The 13,942-nt window shown below is 45.3% G+C and overlaps 1 protein-coding gene across 1 annotated transcript; it reads left to right on the top strand.

The window, feature by feature from the left end:
- Positions 1 to 306: 306 nt before the first annotated feature.
- On the top strand, positions 307 to 11,660 carry MFAP5 (microfibril associated protein 5). Its single transcript, XM_065848627.2, is given in 10 exon segments — positions 307 to 372; positions 375 to 426; positions 823 to 885; positions 3,329 to 3,376; positions 4,700 to 4,735; positions 6,360 to 6,395; positions 7,139 to 7,174; positions 7,888 to 7,975; positions 8,394 to 8,467; positions 9,044 to 11,660. Coding segments are annotated over 10 exon segments (609 nt in total). The 5' UTR covers positions 307 to 315; the 3' UTR covers positions 9,163 to 11,660.
- The last annotated feature ends 2,282 nt before the right edge of the window (positions 11,661 to 13,942 follow it).

Genomic DNA, 13,942 nt, shown 5'->3' with positions numbered 1-13,942 from the left:
GAGAGGAGAGGAAGAGGAGAGAAGGAAAGAGGGAGAGGGAGAGGCTGCATAGCAGGGAAAACCAAAACGATACGCGGATGCGTAACGTACACACAAGAATCCGTCCATGGTGCTGGGCCATCCTGGGGGAATGGGAGGAGCGGGCTCCCATCGGAGGATAATAAACTCTGGAATGAGGGTGTGGGCTGCGGCTCTTCGCCCCCCCCTCATTCCAGATGCATGATGACACCACATCCCACCATCTCGCTGGCTTTTTTTTTTTTTTTTTTTTTTTTTTTTCCCAAATCGTATTTTGAAGACAACCAAAAGTAGAACATGTTCTGGGTGTGCCTGCCTGTGATTTATCCAATAGCCAAAGTGGGGGGAACCACTGAAAGGGAAAGACAGAGCGTCTGCTGCTGAAGGGAGTGGAGACTGAGGGCTGCAGTAAGTGATGGGGACCCTATCTATTCTATCAATGCTGCTCGAGATGATTTAAAAATAGAAGAGAGTGGAGGAAGATAACAAGGGGAAACTTCTTTGCATGCTGGGGGCGCGTGTGGAGGGGGGTTTAGCCACCTGGATGAGAAAAGTAACAAAGACTGGAGAAATGAGGTGGAAAGAGAAAGAAAGCAGATGGAGTTATATGTACAGTCCAATATGTTTCAGGAACACCTTGAAAACTGACCAGATTAAGAGAAGAGGCAGGTGGAAGGGAGGCTGGGGAGACCAAAGGGTCTTGAGAGGGAAACAGAGCAGAAAATAGAGTTTCTGTGCTATAGGGGAGAGCATCTCTGTTCCTGCCTTAGCTTTCCTCTGACTCCTCTCTCCTGCATTCCACAGGGATGAAGACCTCTGGAGCCCATACACTGTTGTGTCTCTTAGCACTCTGCTTGTCCTCAGCTGGTGAGTCGTTATTCCAGGGGGAGGATTTCTTCTCCACCCTGGCCCTACAGAGTTTCCTACACAGGCTAATGTGCAATGGCCTAAGCCGAAAGATGGAGACATGATCGTGAAGGTGGAAGGACTGAACAGGAAAGGCAAGGTGGATATAGAGTTGTAAGGAAAAATTTAGGAACTGGGGACTGGCTCCTGTATTTGTCCACTCTCCCATAAGTACTGGGAATCACTAGAAACAGAGATCCACAACCTCCACTGCAGGGGTGTTTGGGGAAGCAAAACAGACAGTTTGAGTTGAGAAAGAGGGTTAGCTGTGCTTTGTGCTTACCATAGACTGCTGTACCACTTGTGTTTGCATGACCTACAGAGCATTTCCCAGTGCTCCACAAAACTTGTTCTGTCAGAGTTGTGAAACATTTGCTGTCACTAGTGGTTCCTGTTGGAATGACTCCATTCCAGGCCACTCAGCTGATGGGATGTTTTGTAGTTTTTGTATAGCTGTTTTGAGAAACCTAACTCCCATAGTTCAAACTGCTGTCTGCTTTTGTTGTTCTGTTCTGTTGTTCCACTTCTTTGCTGCTTGGAGTTACTTTGGCAAAAATTCAGGTGGGATCAAATTTGTCAAAAAAAAAAAAGAAAAAAAGAGGGCAACATCAGACAGCAAAATAGGATTAATTCCAGTGAAAGGAAGAAGGTTCACCTAGGAAAGATTGGGTGTAGGAGATAGATGACTGCACCTATCACATTCAAATCAGGTCATTTCAATCTGCTTTTCTTGGTCCTCCCCTCACGCTGAAGCTTGATTCTGCTCCCAATAGCACCTTTTCCAGTAAAGGTGCACAGTAAAGCATGTCGTCTTTGTGAATGTGAAGCATGGAGGTGAGGTGAACTTGTGAGTAGCCTACAAAGTTAGAGGCAGAAAAAAAGGCTGTGGTTTTTATGATGCATGAGGGAGGCCTGAAAGGAATATTTCTTGTATTTCTTATTTTGTTTATTTTGTTTTAGCATTTCTATTTGTGTTGTTTTGTTTTAGCTTGGAAAACAAGAATCACTAGCTGGTCTCTCATTGTTTCTTTTGGTTTTGAATGAGCTACAGATTCAGTGAATTAGGGTTGCAGTTTTCTCAGACCTCAAGGAGCCTCCCTCCTTTTTCCATATGACTCCTGTTTCCAATCTGGAACTGCTGGACCCTGCAATGGTTTCAGAATTTGTATCCTTCCTTTTGTATCAAAAACAAATGAGAAAGTTCAATATAATTTTTCTCCTCTACATTACCATTAAGAGATTAGCCAGAACAGGACAAGTTTTTGGGTTGTACTCTTTTGTGCACTTAACCTTTTATAGATTTCTGGCTCTCCCTGTGTCAGTCACCAGCAGCTGAGCCCTTGCTGGCAGCGAAGTGGGGAAGGGAACAGCAGGGTCCAGTGATTCCTGTAATGCTGCAGAGCAGGATTACATAGGGGTCCCAAGAGTCCCTCTGCAGCCTGCAAGTAACTGCTCTTGGAATGAGGAAGAATTAAGAGAAAAGCTCCAAACCTGATAGTTTTTACCCATGCAGTGCTCCCATTAAGAGCAGAAAGCTAAAGGCTGAGTTCATAAGACATAGAGGAGTGTACTGCTTTTGGGCTGGTTCTGCACACATCCCTGCAGTGCCCCAGATCACTGGGTTTTTCCTGCCAACTCCTTCCTTCATCCCGTCCCAGTTATGCAGACATTTCCCTTGTCTGTGGCTAGCAGGAAATATTTTCCTATTCCTGGCTGCTGTAGGAAGCAGCTCGTTCACCCTCTATATTTGGACAAATGAACAGTCTAGCTCAGTTTCAATTTCTCTTCCACACAGCATGCACAGCCGAACCTTTTTCATTATCCCTCTTCGGTGTGCCCAGGGCCCGAGAGGGGAAAGATCGTCTGCTCTGTGCTCCATACCCAGGCAGGATGATGGTCCAGAAAATTATTTGCCTAAAGAGGCTACAAGACCTGCAGTCTGTTTCTTACTGTGCCAATGACTTAATCTGTGATCCCAAGCAAATAATTTCCATGACTCAGTTTCCTCTTTTATAAAATGGAGATAGGGCTTTTGACCAACCTCCAGAGCAGGGAGGCAACATGCAATTTGTTTTCAAAATGCATCAAATGGGGTTTCAGAAATGCAAAGTCTCATAGCAGATCTGGAGGTATTTACTGTCTTGTCCCTGTGCCTAGCCTTTGACCCTAGTGGAAGCAGCAGGGGTAGGATCAGGACTCACTGTATGGACAAGTCTTTTAAGAGCAAGCCCAGCCAGCAGTGGAGGTTGAGTCAGAGGAAGGCAAATTTCTCCCTTCAGCAGAGGGCAGTGGTGTCTCCTGTACAGATAAGCATCCAAAAAAAAAAAAAATCTCAGAAAGACTGCAGACTATAGAAATCTCCCTCCCTGTCCTTTCTTCACTCCCCTCTCATCTTCTTTTGCAGCCTGGTTTCCGTGGATGGTCAATGGGCAAGAACTGGAAAGTGCAACTGGTAAGTATTACAGGCGTATTATGTGCTAAAGACTGCATATGTGATCCAGTTGTCCTGTGTACTTACAGCCTATTTAACTGCAAATGCTATTCTTCATTTCCTTGCATATGACATTGTAAGCTTGCCTTTCAGTCAAGATTGAATAAGCCCTCCAAGACAATCTGCTAAGCATTGTGTGTTCTTTACAAACAATTCACTAGTGTTGGGCCCAGAACACTTAGGTGAGGCACATTAAGTTATGTTTGCAGTCAAAGGTTGTGGGAGCTCCACAAGAGCTGATAACTCTTTAACCATAAGATGCTTGGGGAACTCTCCTGCTACTCAGGAAAATGCCAAAGGGTGCACAAGTGGCACGGTGCCTTAGCAGTGGGGCCACTGAGAAAGGATATTGACTGGTCTTCATACCTACTGTAGTGCTGGGGGTTGCTTTATCCCTCTGGACCTTTTTCCATTTCTGTGACACGATAAAATAAAATTAACATAGGTTTGCGTCATGCTTCAGCACCCAGAGCATCCACAAAGGCCTTCCTTTTCTTCAAATTGAAGTCCATGGCTAAGCCGTCAGACACCTCTCAGTTATGATACTGTCATGTGGGCTTCCTGGAGAACTACTCAGAAGTCAGTCCAAAATGTGTTGACCAAGCTCCCCTCCCCTCCCCTCCCCTCCCCTCCCCTCCCCTCCCCTCCCCTTCCCTTCCCTTCCCTTCCCTTCCCTTCCCTTCCCTTCCCTTCCCTTCCCTTCCCTTCCCTTCCCTTCCCTTCCCTTCCCTTCCCTTCCCTTCCCTTCCCTTCCCTTCCCTTCCCTTCCCTTCCCTTCCCTTCCCTTCCCTTCCCTTCCCTTCCCTTCCCTTCCCTTCATACCTACACCAGCTTTGCCATCACTTGCCTTTCAAAGAAAGTAATCCACTGATTTCTGCAGTCAAAGCTGGGTTCTGGAGTCACCTCCCTTCTTCTGTGCAGAAGGTGCCTCAGCTGTCTGTTCTATTGCTGCGGGAACCATCAGCACCTTAATTTCAGACTTGTTTCTTGCCTATCAAGATGTCCACAGTGGCCTTATCTGAGAAGTCATAATGCAAATCCAGAGTTCAGTAAGGGTTGATACAACATGTGCACTAAGAAATCCAGACTCAGTCCAGCTACTGAGAAGGGGCATGGATGCAGGTGGGATGGGGGTGCTGTTTTTATTTAGGTATTTACTGGTTGGATCCCATTGTCCCATGAGCTTACCATGGCAGCCAAAGTAAGTAAAGCTAGCTATAGCTAGATATGTAATGGACCACAAAGCAAAGGCAAGCTCTCTCAAGGACATTCTCTCTTTTCCAGGTGAACTTAGCACCGACTCTCTTATCAGCAGCTCTGGTAAGCTCTTATCTCATAGTAACTTCAGATATCTTTTCTTTTCCCTTTTTCCCCTTTACTCCTGTCTATGTAGCCCCAGAAGTCACCCCTTATGCTCAGAAACTCATCTTCCCCACTTCTGATATCTAGCAGTACTTTTCAAGTGTTTATGGCTATCTGGGAGTCCTTTCTGTGCTCCATGCAGAGAGATGAATTTGGGGTGGCTTAATGGCCTGTTTTCCAAGGAAAGGCCAATCTCGTCTGGCCTACCAGGGCTCTCTGAAGCTGTTTGCACTGCAGAAAACCATGAGATCTGAAGTTCACTCAGCCTGGGCTTCCAGAGAAGGTTGCAGAAAGGAAGAGACTGAATGACAAGGGAGAGAAATTGGTCAGGTTCACCAACTAACTGGGGGGGCACTGGGACACAGGTTGTGTACGTGTCTGCTGGCAGCCAGTGGCAATGCTTGAGTGCTCGGGAAACAGAGGTAGCAAAAAAACAAAAGACAGTAATAAAGCAAACTGTGAGTGGTGGTGGGATGGGGAAGTGGAAATGTACTTTTATTACTGTCTTCCGTGCTGTGCCTTTGGCTATGTCACTGGGGGGCAGCAAAATGTATGTGTAAGGCAGGGTAGATGGAGGACGCTTGAAAATGCACATTGGTAGCATTCAATGTACCTCCTTAGAGAGCCAAGTATTGCTGTGAAGATAGGCCCAGGGGAAGGACACAGAGCTGATGGCAGCATATGCATTTACAAAACAGGCTGATCCTGCTGGACTCACAATGGGGAGGAGACAGCCAGAGGCAGGCTCAAGATGCTTTCTCCCTCTGCTGGGGCAGTCTCTCAAACACATCCCTCTGAGGTGGGGGGGACCAGACAGGGCAGGGAGAGGGAGAAGGAGAACATATCTGGTCAATGATATGGTTCAAAAGACAAAGGAGAGGCAGCAGCACTTGGCTGTTGCTGGGAAGCATGCCGTGTGTAGGAGAGCTCATCTGACAGTGGTGTCCCATTCACCAGGATAGCAGTTCCATGGTCTCTCATCTGCCCTGTGACTCTGCTCATCTGCTGGCTAGAGTGTTGTGGGTCAAGCTGACCAGCTGTCATGGGACAACACTAGAGGAGAAAAGTGAAACCACAATGTTGTATATGCAAGGTGCCTGATATTTTTGGTGGGAATGGAAGGTAAAAGTCAGTCTTGTGTTCAATGTGTGAGACATGACAGTCTGTAGGAGGGTAGATAAGACTTGGCGTCCAGACTAAAATGGTGGTGGCTAACCTACATCTAAACCTGAAAAGACTAAATATGAAACCTTTACAGCAGACTTTGGCTTCAAAACGCTTATTGTTGAGGGATCAAGAAGAAACTGTTCACAAAGGATGTGCCATGGGACATATCTCTGCTCCATGGTATCCCATCAGCTCTTGAACACCCAGCATATTCACAGGGAAAGCCTGCAGTTACTCTGACAAGTGAGATAACATCACAATCAGCATTGTCTATGAACCGGATGTGGGATGGCTCCTGGTCAGAAGTAGGGAGCCATTGGCAGAACTGTGGCAGAGGGAAAGAGACTGAAAGCTCAAATTAAGATATTTCAGAACTTTTGTTTTTGTTTTTGTTTTTTGTTTTTTTTTTTTCCAGCTGCAGCTGTCACACCACCTGTGCTTCTTAGTCCTGGTGAGTTTATTCTCAGTTCACAGCCAGATGTTATGGAACTCACTTCCTTCTTCCTTCCCTGACGTCCCCTAACTGCAGCCCTGATGCCCAAAAGTCTCCACTCTACATCCACTTGTGTTCTGTCTATGCTTCTGGCTGACACTATGGCATGTGAACAGCAGAAGTCCTCTGTAACTGTGTATGAAAACTTGTGCCTGGCAGTCAGTCCTGCCTTTCCAGTTTGTCACTGGGTAAATAATAAAATATACTGGTTACTGTGGTACAGATGGATTGGTTTATCAGAGGGAATAACAAATTAAATCTCCTCTTGACCCCTTGTCATCGACATTAAAAAGCCAGTGGTCTGGGGATGCTGTTTCTTAAAGGAGTCACCATTCCTTAGGAAGAGCCAGTCACAGGCTCCTTCACTTCTTGTCTAGGTGGACGGCAATTACAGCAACTAAATATATTTACCTGACCTTTTGATTTACAAGTCAAGATGCCCTTATGGTGTATTTTTGAACAGTAGTGGTAATGTTTTATGGTAAAGCTTGGATAGATTTTTAGCATTGTTGGCTGGGTAGCTGGCACTAGATGCATATTGGATTTGTACCTTCTTTTACAGATTCATGTCAGTAACAATGAAATCTTTTTTCTGCATTAGAAGTTAAAATGGAGCTTTCCAGTTATTTGTTTTGAGTAAGCTGATGTCTGGGAAGGAATCATGGTAAATCAGACTAACTTTGTTACCCCCTCTTTTCCAGTTCAATCTGATAGCGAAACCACAACGGCTTCATCAGGTATGTTTAAGTTTGCTGTACCCGTCCTCCAGACCCACTTTCACCCAGCCTGTTACCTCTCCAGGTAGATGCTGGCTGAGCACTGAGCTTTGTCTCCTGGAGAATTCCCTTCACCTTGTTCCTTGAGTTAGAGGTACTGGAGAATGACAGTAGTGGAATCTGAAGTCTAACCCTGGGTGGCATACCCAGGAAGGGAGTAACTGGCAGGTCACAAGAAAAGACATGCTGGGTCATTATTCTGTCAATTTTCAGTGTCCAAGACATGACCTGTCAGTAGGAAATACAAGAAAACCCATCATAGTTAGCTACAGGGTTGATGGTCCAGAAAAGAAGGGAAACAGGTTTGTGTCATGAAGTGTGAGATTGCAGATCTATTAGAAACACGTCTTAAACATGTGACTGCAATGTACATTTTGTTTCTTTGTACCTATCCCCATAACAGCAGGTGTTTTCTCTATTCACGATTCCCAGTGGGCTTGTTTTACACTTCACTCAACTTTACCTTGTTTTGCCTTATGAGGCAAGGGGATCAGAAATGTCTGCCTTATTTTCCTTTTCTGTACACCATCCCCATCTCTCATGAGAGAGTGGAAAATAGAGGATAGAGTCCTTCCCTAGAAGCCTGGAGAACAGTACCTGGTGATGAAGTTATGTGTGCCAGAATGAGTGCACATGCCAGTGATGCTGGATTGTTTCTGTGTGTGTGTTTCCAGATTGTCGCGAAGAAAAGTTCCCTTGCACACGCCTCTACTCTGTTCACAAACCAGTAAAGCAGTGTATCAGCTACCTCTGTGTTACGAGGTAAGAAACCAGCAGTCTCTTAGTAAAGTCCTAAAAACTCCAGTTCAGCAATTGTTCCCTTTGAATACTAGAGCTTTCCTCAGGGAACCAGTTGGTGAGATGAGTCCTATCCTCAGTGTGTCCTTTTAGGGCAATTAATTATAATGGCACAATAAGTATTATCTGTGCAGCACTAAGGAGCTCTGATGTACCTTATATTGTAATCTGTATTTAAGGTATTTGGCCATTTCATGAAGTATTGACAAATATTACTTTCCTATTGACAAATGCCTCATTCTAGACTAACTAATCCTAAAATATTAGGATTTGCCTTCTCATCAGTGAATATACAAGTTTATTGCCTGTACCCTTTTTTTTGTTTCTTTGGGTCCCTGTGTGTTTCGCTACTGTCCTTGGTGCGTTCCTGGTGATCTCTCAGTGTACGTCGCATGTACATAATAAACAAGGAGGTGTGCACTCGCATTGTCTGCAAGGAGAATGAGGTCATGCAAGGTGAGTGATAGCACAAGCTAGCCTAGAATAATGTCTGAGGCCATCTCAAAGCTAGCTAATTACCCAGCCCCAATTCATATGTAGTAGTTTCCCTGGACTTGTTTTGGGGGAGGTCTAATGCAGTACAGCCTATTATCCAGCACGCATGCCATGAAAATCACTGGGAAGTAGATATCGTACTACTAAGAAGTATGAGAGCTCTGCTTTCCTTGATCTTGATCATGGTCTACTAGGCCCAGAGACACCTTTACTAAAAATTGCATTCCTTTGAGGTTAAAGAATAACACTCAGTATTTCTATTCATGAATAGAAACAGGATTAAGTCTAAATTTCTTATGCAATCTTTGTTGCAGTAAAATACATGTGATTTTGATATGTGTTGTACATTAATAAAGCCATAAGGAAATGAATAAAAGTGCAAGGACTTGTTCACTTGCCTCATGTGTATGAGTATTCATCAGTTCCAACAGTTCTTGTAGACACAGTAAAGGATGTACCTCTAACTGTTCTGGTGGTGAAGAATTTGAAGGAAGCTTTGATTATCTGCCAACATGTGTGTGTCTGCTATGTCTTCAGATGAGATCTGTCGCCAGCTGGCTGGCCTTTCTCCACGTCTCCGCCGATCTGGACAACCCATGCATCTCCCTTGCAGAAAACTTCTGGAGCAGCAGCTCAAAAGGCCTGACACTCTGTGAGCTACCAACAGTAGGAGAGAAAAAGGAAGAGAGAGGAGAGAAATCATCATCCGCTGCCTACAGCCCAAGACAAGTCCTCGCTTGTGATTTCCCCACCATTTCCTTGCTTTTCTGCCTTCCCTCACATCCTCTTCTTCAGGTGCTGCAGTACAGAGTCTCCTCTCTGCTACATAGTGGCTGTTATTATCTTCTAAGTCTGTTGCTGAGGATGTGGGCTGCTCCTCTCTTTTCTCTTAAACTCTGACAGGCTGTGAACTGCTCGCTTCCCAGAGGTCCTTATAAATGTGCTGCATCTTCTCTTGCTTTGCCCCTGCAGAGAGACATGCATAGGGATCAGATGTAGTCCTCTCTAATGGTACAGATGACTTAAGCTGCATCTCATGTGAAGGAGTGCAAACCTTTATGCCCTAGGACTCCTGGCCTAGGTTTCTTGCACTGCATCGGTATGAATTCAGATATGGTTAGTCAGCCTGCACCTCTCTCTGGCCCTCCTGACCTGCTGAGCTTGCTGTGTGGTAGCACAGCCTCCTCTGGTGTCTGCTGGCCTCAGAGAACTGACAGAACTGGTAGGGAATCTGTCCTTAACCCAAGACAAACGTTGTCCCTGTATGGCAGCAGATAATTTATAACTACCTCTGGGAAATTTTTCATTTTAAGCCCATTGCTTCCCTCACACACAACTGCTCCTGAAAGGAAGAATTCTGGATTTAGTATGGCATTATATTTCTCTCAAGAAGATCATGTTGGAACAGAGTGCTGCCTCTCCCTCTCCCTCTCCCTCTCCCTCTCCCTCTCCCTCTCCCTCTCCCTCTCCCTCTCCCTCTCCCTCTCCCTCTCCCTCTCCCTCTCCCTCTCCCTCTCCCCTCCTCCATTCTGTCTCTCCCTTCCCATTGAAGCAATCTCTTGATGCCCATTCCAGGAAAATTCCAAGGAGTAGGATGGCTTCCTCCACTCCTAAGCCCAAGAGAGACCATGAGGAACCTGTGTGTCCTCACAGTACTGGGAACTTGCAATGAATTAGATTGTCCAGGTTGCTTGTCTTGGTCTGGCTACCTCCACACTCTCCAGTTGCTGAGCCTGCTTTCAATATCACCACTTGAGTTCCACCTGCTGACCTGGGAGCTCCTGCACAAAGCAGAAAGCACAAATTGGAATGGGATGTAGAAGAAGAATTGTTATATGGGATCCCTGTTTTTTCCTGCAGGTTCTCTGGCTGTTCTGATCTGCACAGAGCCAGGTGCGGGTGGGGAGGTAGACATATCAGCAGGTATAAGCATAGAGGCAGACCAACCTGGGAAAAAAATTCACTCTGGTAGCAATGGATGTCTGTGGTCTGCTTGAGAACTTTGTTTTCCAAACGTATGGAAAACTTTTCCAATTATATGGGAAACATTTCCAGGTATACGGGCCATTTTCACTATGAGCCTGGGTAAAGTAAGTGGGGAAGAGCTGTCTGAAGTATATTAATCACTTACATGACTCTTAATGGCATGATTCCATGGAGCACCAGAGCTGAGCAGCTTAGCTTACTGCAGCAGATCAGCAAGACCTTCTCTCTAGGATCTCTAGGGGTTGTTCCCAACTAAGAGAAAGCCAGTTTGCTAGGCTAGGCATTCACATCCTGCCCATAATGTATTCTGCTGCTGAACTGAGTACCATTCAACCTTGCAGGAGCACTAATCTGCTGCACAGAGTCAGGGTCACACAATGTAGGGGTTAGTTGGCTTCACAGGGGCAGATACCTCAGAAAACTGAAGAACAAAACAATGTAAGAGCCTGTCCCAGGAACTTGGGTTTCTGCTATATGCTGCAGGAAGCTGGTTCATCCTCTGTGTGAAGGAAGACACCCCTGTGCAGACACAGATTTATTCCATATAAGGTCAAAATTTGACATAGTTGGGCTAAATCTCTATATTAATCCAGTATACAGGCGATAGATTTCCAAGTTATGTGGTGACTGGAATTTCATCCTATACATAGGGACATAACACCCCTACACAGAGGATCATGTTCCTCTTGAGTACTCAAGGGTCATGAGACTAGAGATGGAGGAGGAATTTCTCTGTACTGAGTGCACGCATGTTTCTGTAGAGAGGAGGGCTCTGAGAGCTTGATTTCAAAGGCATTGAAGCCACTGGCAGTCACTGACTTCTATGGTGGGACTCCTGTGGAATTAGCCTTCGTGGAGGAAGGTGGGATGGAGTTGAGATGTTAGATGCAATTCTTGGCAATTGGACTAGACCAAGTCTCAAGTCTGTATTTAGAGCTGAATGTAAACTGATCTATAGATATATAACTGTATAACATATCTACTGTATAGTATATAAAAATTTAACATTCATACAGTTTGGGGAATGATTAGAAGCCTTCTGTTGCTTGCTTTCAGCAGGGACAGGAAGAGGTGCTCCACTCCAGGAGAACACTGCTTTAATGCTGGAGTCCATATAATGCACCCAAAAATATTAAAAGAAAAATTATTTCCTGTTATTCTTGGCAAATCTGATGTGTTCGGCTTTATTTGTCTCTAGTTGTATTTCCTTCCAGATTTGAGAGCAGACTTGCCTCCTGCCCATATCTGCCATTTGGACTTCTTTTCTCCCTGCTAGCTTCCACTCTTCTGTCACAGGTCTTCCTGGGAGGTCATTAATTTTTCTAGAGACACAGAAAATTATCTTCAACATTTTTTGCATTGATGGCTGTGCTAGGTTTTCCTGACAGTTGGCAGCTGCTGAGCACAGGGATAAGTCGCATGAGATTTATGCTGAGAACGCATCTTTTCACTGTGCATGTGCCATGACTTGCCAATGGAGAATTACCATCTCCAAGTAAAATGGTAAGATGGCTGAAAGAAGAGAACAGCTGTGATAAATCACCTCATAAGCAATGAAGAATTTGTTCGCTAAAGCCGTTTAATTCAGTAATGGGAATAACTGAAAGACTACATTAAAAATTACACATCTGGGTCAAAAGGATTAGGAAAATTTCTCTTTCATTGAAGTTCTGACTTTTGCATAGATTCATCAGGCACCATCTGTACATTTTATCTTGGTCAAAAAGATGGAGCACTCAGAGCATGGGGGACTCCAGGCATTGTCTTCATGTGCGAGCGGTCAAGTCTGCATTTAGACGGTATTTCTAGAACAAAAGTGGCTGTGGCCCAAATTACCCATTAAACTGCCTCTAGCAGTGTCCCATAGTTCTTCAGGACTGAACCACACAATGCAGGTTATTGCACAACACTGTCCCCTAGAATCAATGCTCCCTCCTGGCTAACACTGCGGTGTCCCTGTTTCAGACTATTATAATGAAAACAGCCTTAGCCCCGGTCCCAGTGACTGTAGGTGTTGCACCCATCTATACAGATGTGCTCTGACTCATGAGCTCTTGGGCTTTGCTGTGTCCTATCAGCATGTTCCACCAGCTGTGTGAGCAAGAATACAGCATATCCCATCCACTTTTTGTAACTCAGTTTATTCTTCCCTTTCCTTACAGTACTGGGGGTCCATAGACAAGCTTTCCCATCTTCATTAGCACTTATCCCATACACGTATTTATCTCCCCTGCCATTCCAACCTGAATTGTCATGGTCCTGTGTCACTGGTCTCTGGCCGTTGCCTGTTTCCAGAACCTTACTTATATTGTCTTCTCTTGTGGGGAAATGGTTATAAATATAGCTACAGCTAGATCTAGTTTCTCGTGAAGCTGGACTAGCCAAAAAGAAAGCTGCCAGGATCGCATTTTAGAAGCATGATCTAGAGTTTGTGGCTGATTTTCATAAGCTCTTCTGACCTGGAGCAGGAGATAGATGGCCTGCAGTTGCTTTCTACACAATGGTTGTTCTTGTAAGAGTCATTTTGCTGTCGCAGCTCCCAAGTACCAACCAGTCTTGCCAGTTTGAAGGCTGCTTTTTCAAGGCCAGTGCTCTGGTGCCTGGTCCCCAGCTTAAGGTGGTACTTCACTTTGCTGGGTCTAGGGATCTGGAGATCCCTTCAATGGAAACTGGCCACAGGGAGGGCTTTCTGCTGCACCTAGAAAGCAAAGGTTGTTCCTCCTTCCCATCTCTCCTTGTCCTCTTTGTTCTCTACCTCTATTTTCCTCATCTTTTTCTTCTCTGTTCATATGTTAATCTCAGAGCAAGAAACACCGTGAGGAGGACAGTGAGGCTGAAGTGGGCAGCAGGAAGGGTGCTTAATGAGGTGACACACAGCATTGCCAGGTGGGGCTGAGGGCAGTGCTTGGCCCATGCCAGCTCTACTTTTCTCTTGCCCTCCAGCTCTTATGAGCTGTGGCTCCCTCAGCTGCCAATTTCAGGATTTTCTGAAGAAAAGAACATGCCAGTCAGACCAGGGAGGAGAGAATGGCACCTCACATCAGCTTGTGCACTGTGGGAACAGAAAATTTATACCTTGAGGTGGTAGCCCATGGTTACAGAAACAAGGTGGGGAGGAAGGGGACTACTGCAGGAAAGCATGGGAAGGCTGTTGGAAGCAGCTGCCACATCACCTGGAAGCTCCATGTTGCCTGGATCTTGTCCACAAGAACCTGCAGAATGAACAAAAGGTGTTGTCATCAGCCCTCTCAGCTGATAGGGATCCCTCAAGAGCATGCTTCTGGCTGGGGTGTGGGCTTGTCCTTCACAGAGAGGAGCACTGCTTGTAATACATCCAGAAAGAGCACCTCTGTCATGTGAGCAATAGGTGGGTTGAAACCAAAAGGGATTTAGTTGTTTTTTGGTTTGGTTTGGTTTTTTTGTTTTTGTTTTGGTTTGTTTGTTTTAAAT

Source organism: Patagioenas fasciata, chromosome 1, assembly GCF_037038585.1.
Source record: "Patagioenas fasciata isolate bPatFas1 chromosome 1, bPatFas1.hap1, whole genome shotgun sequence".
In the NCBI taxonomy this organism is placed as follows: Eukaryota; Metazoa; Chordata; class Aves; order Columbiformes; family Columbidae; genus Patagioenas; species Patagioenas fasciata.
This window is presented reverse-complemented; position numbering and strand designations above follow the sequence as displayed.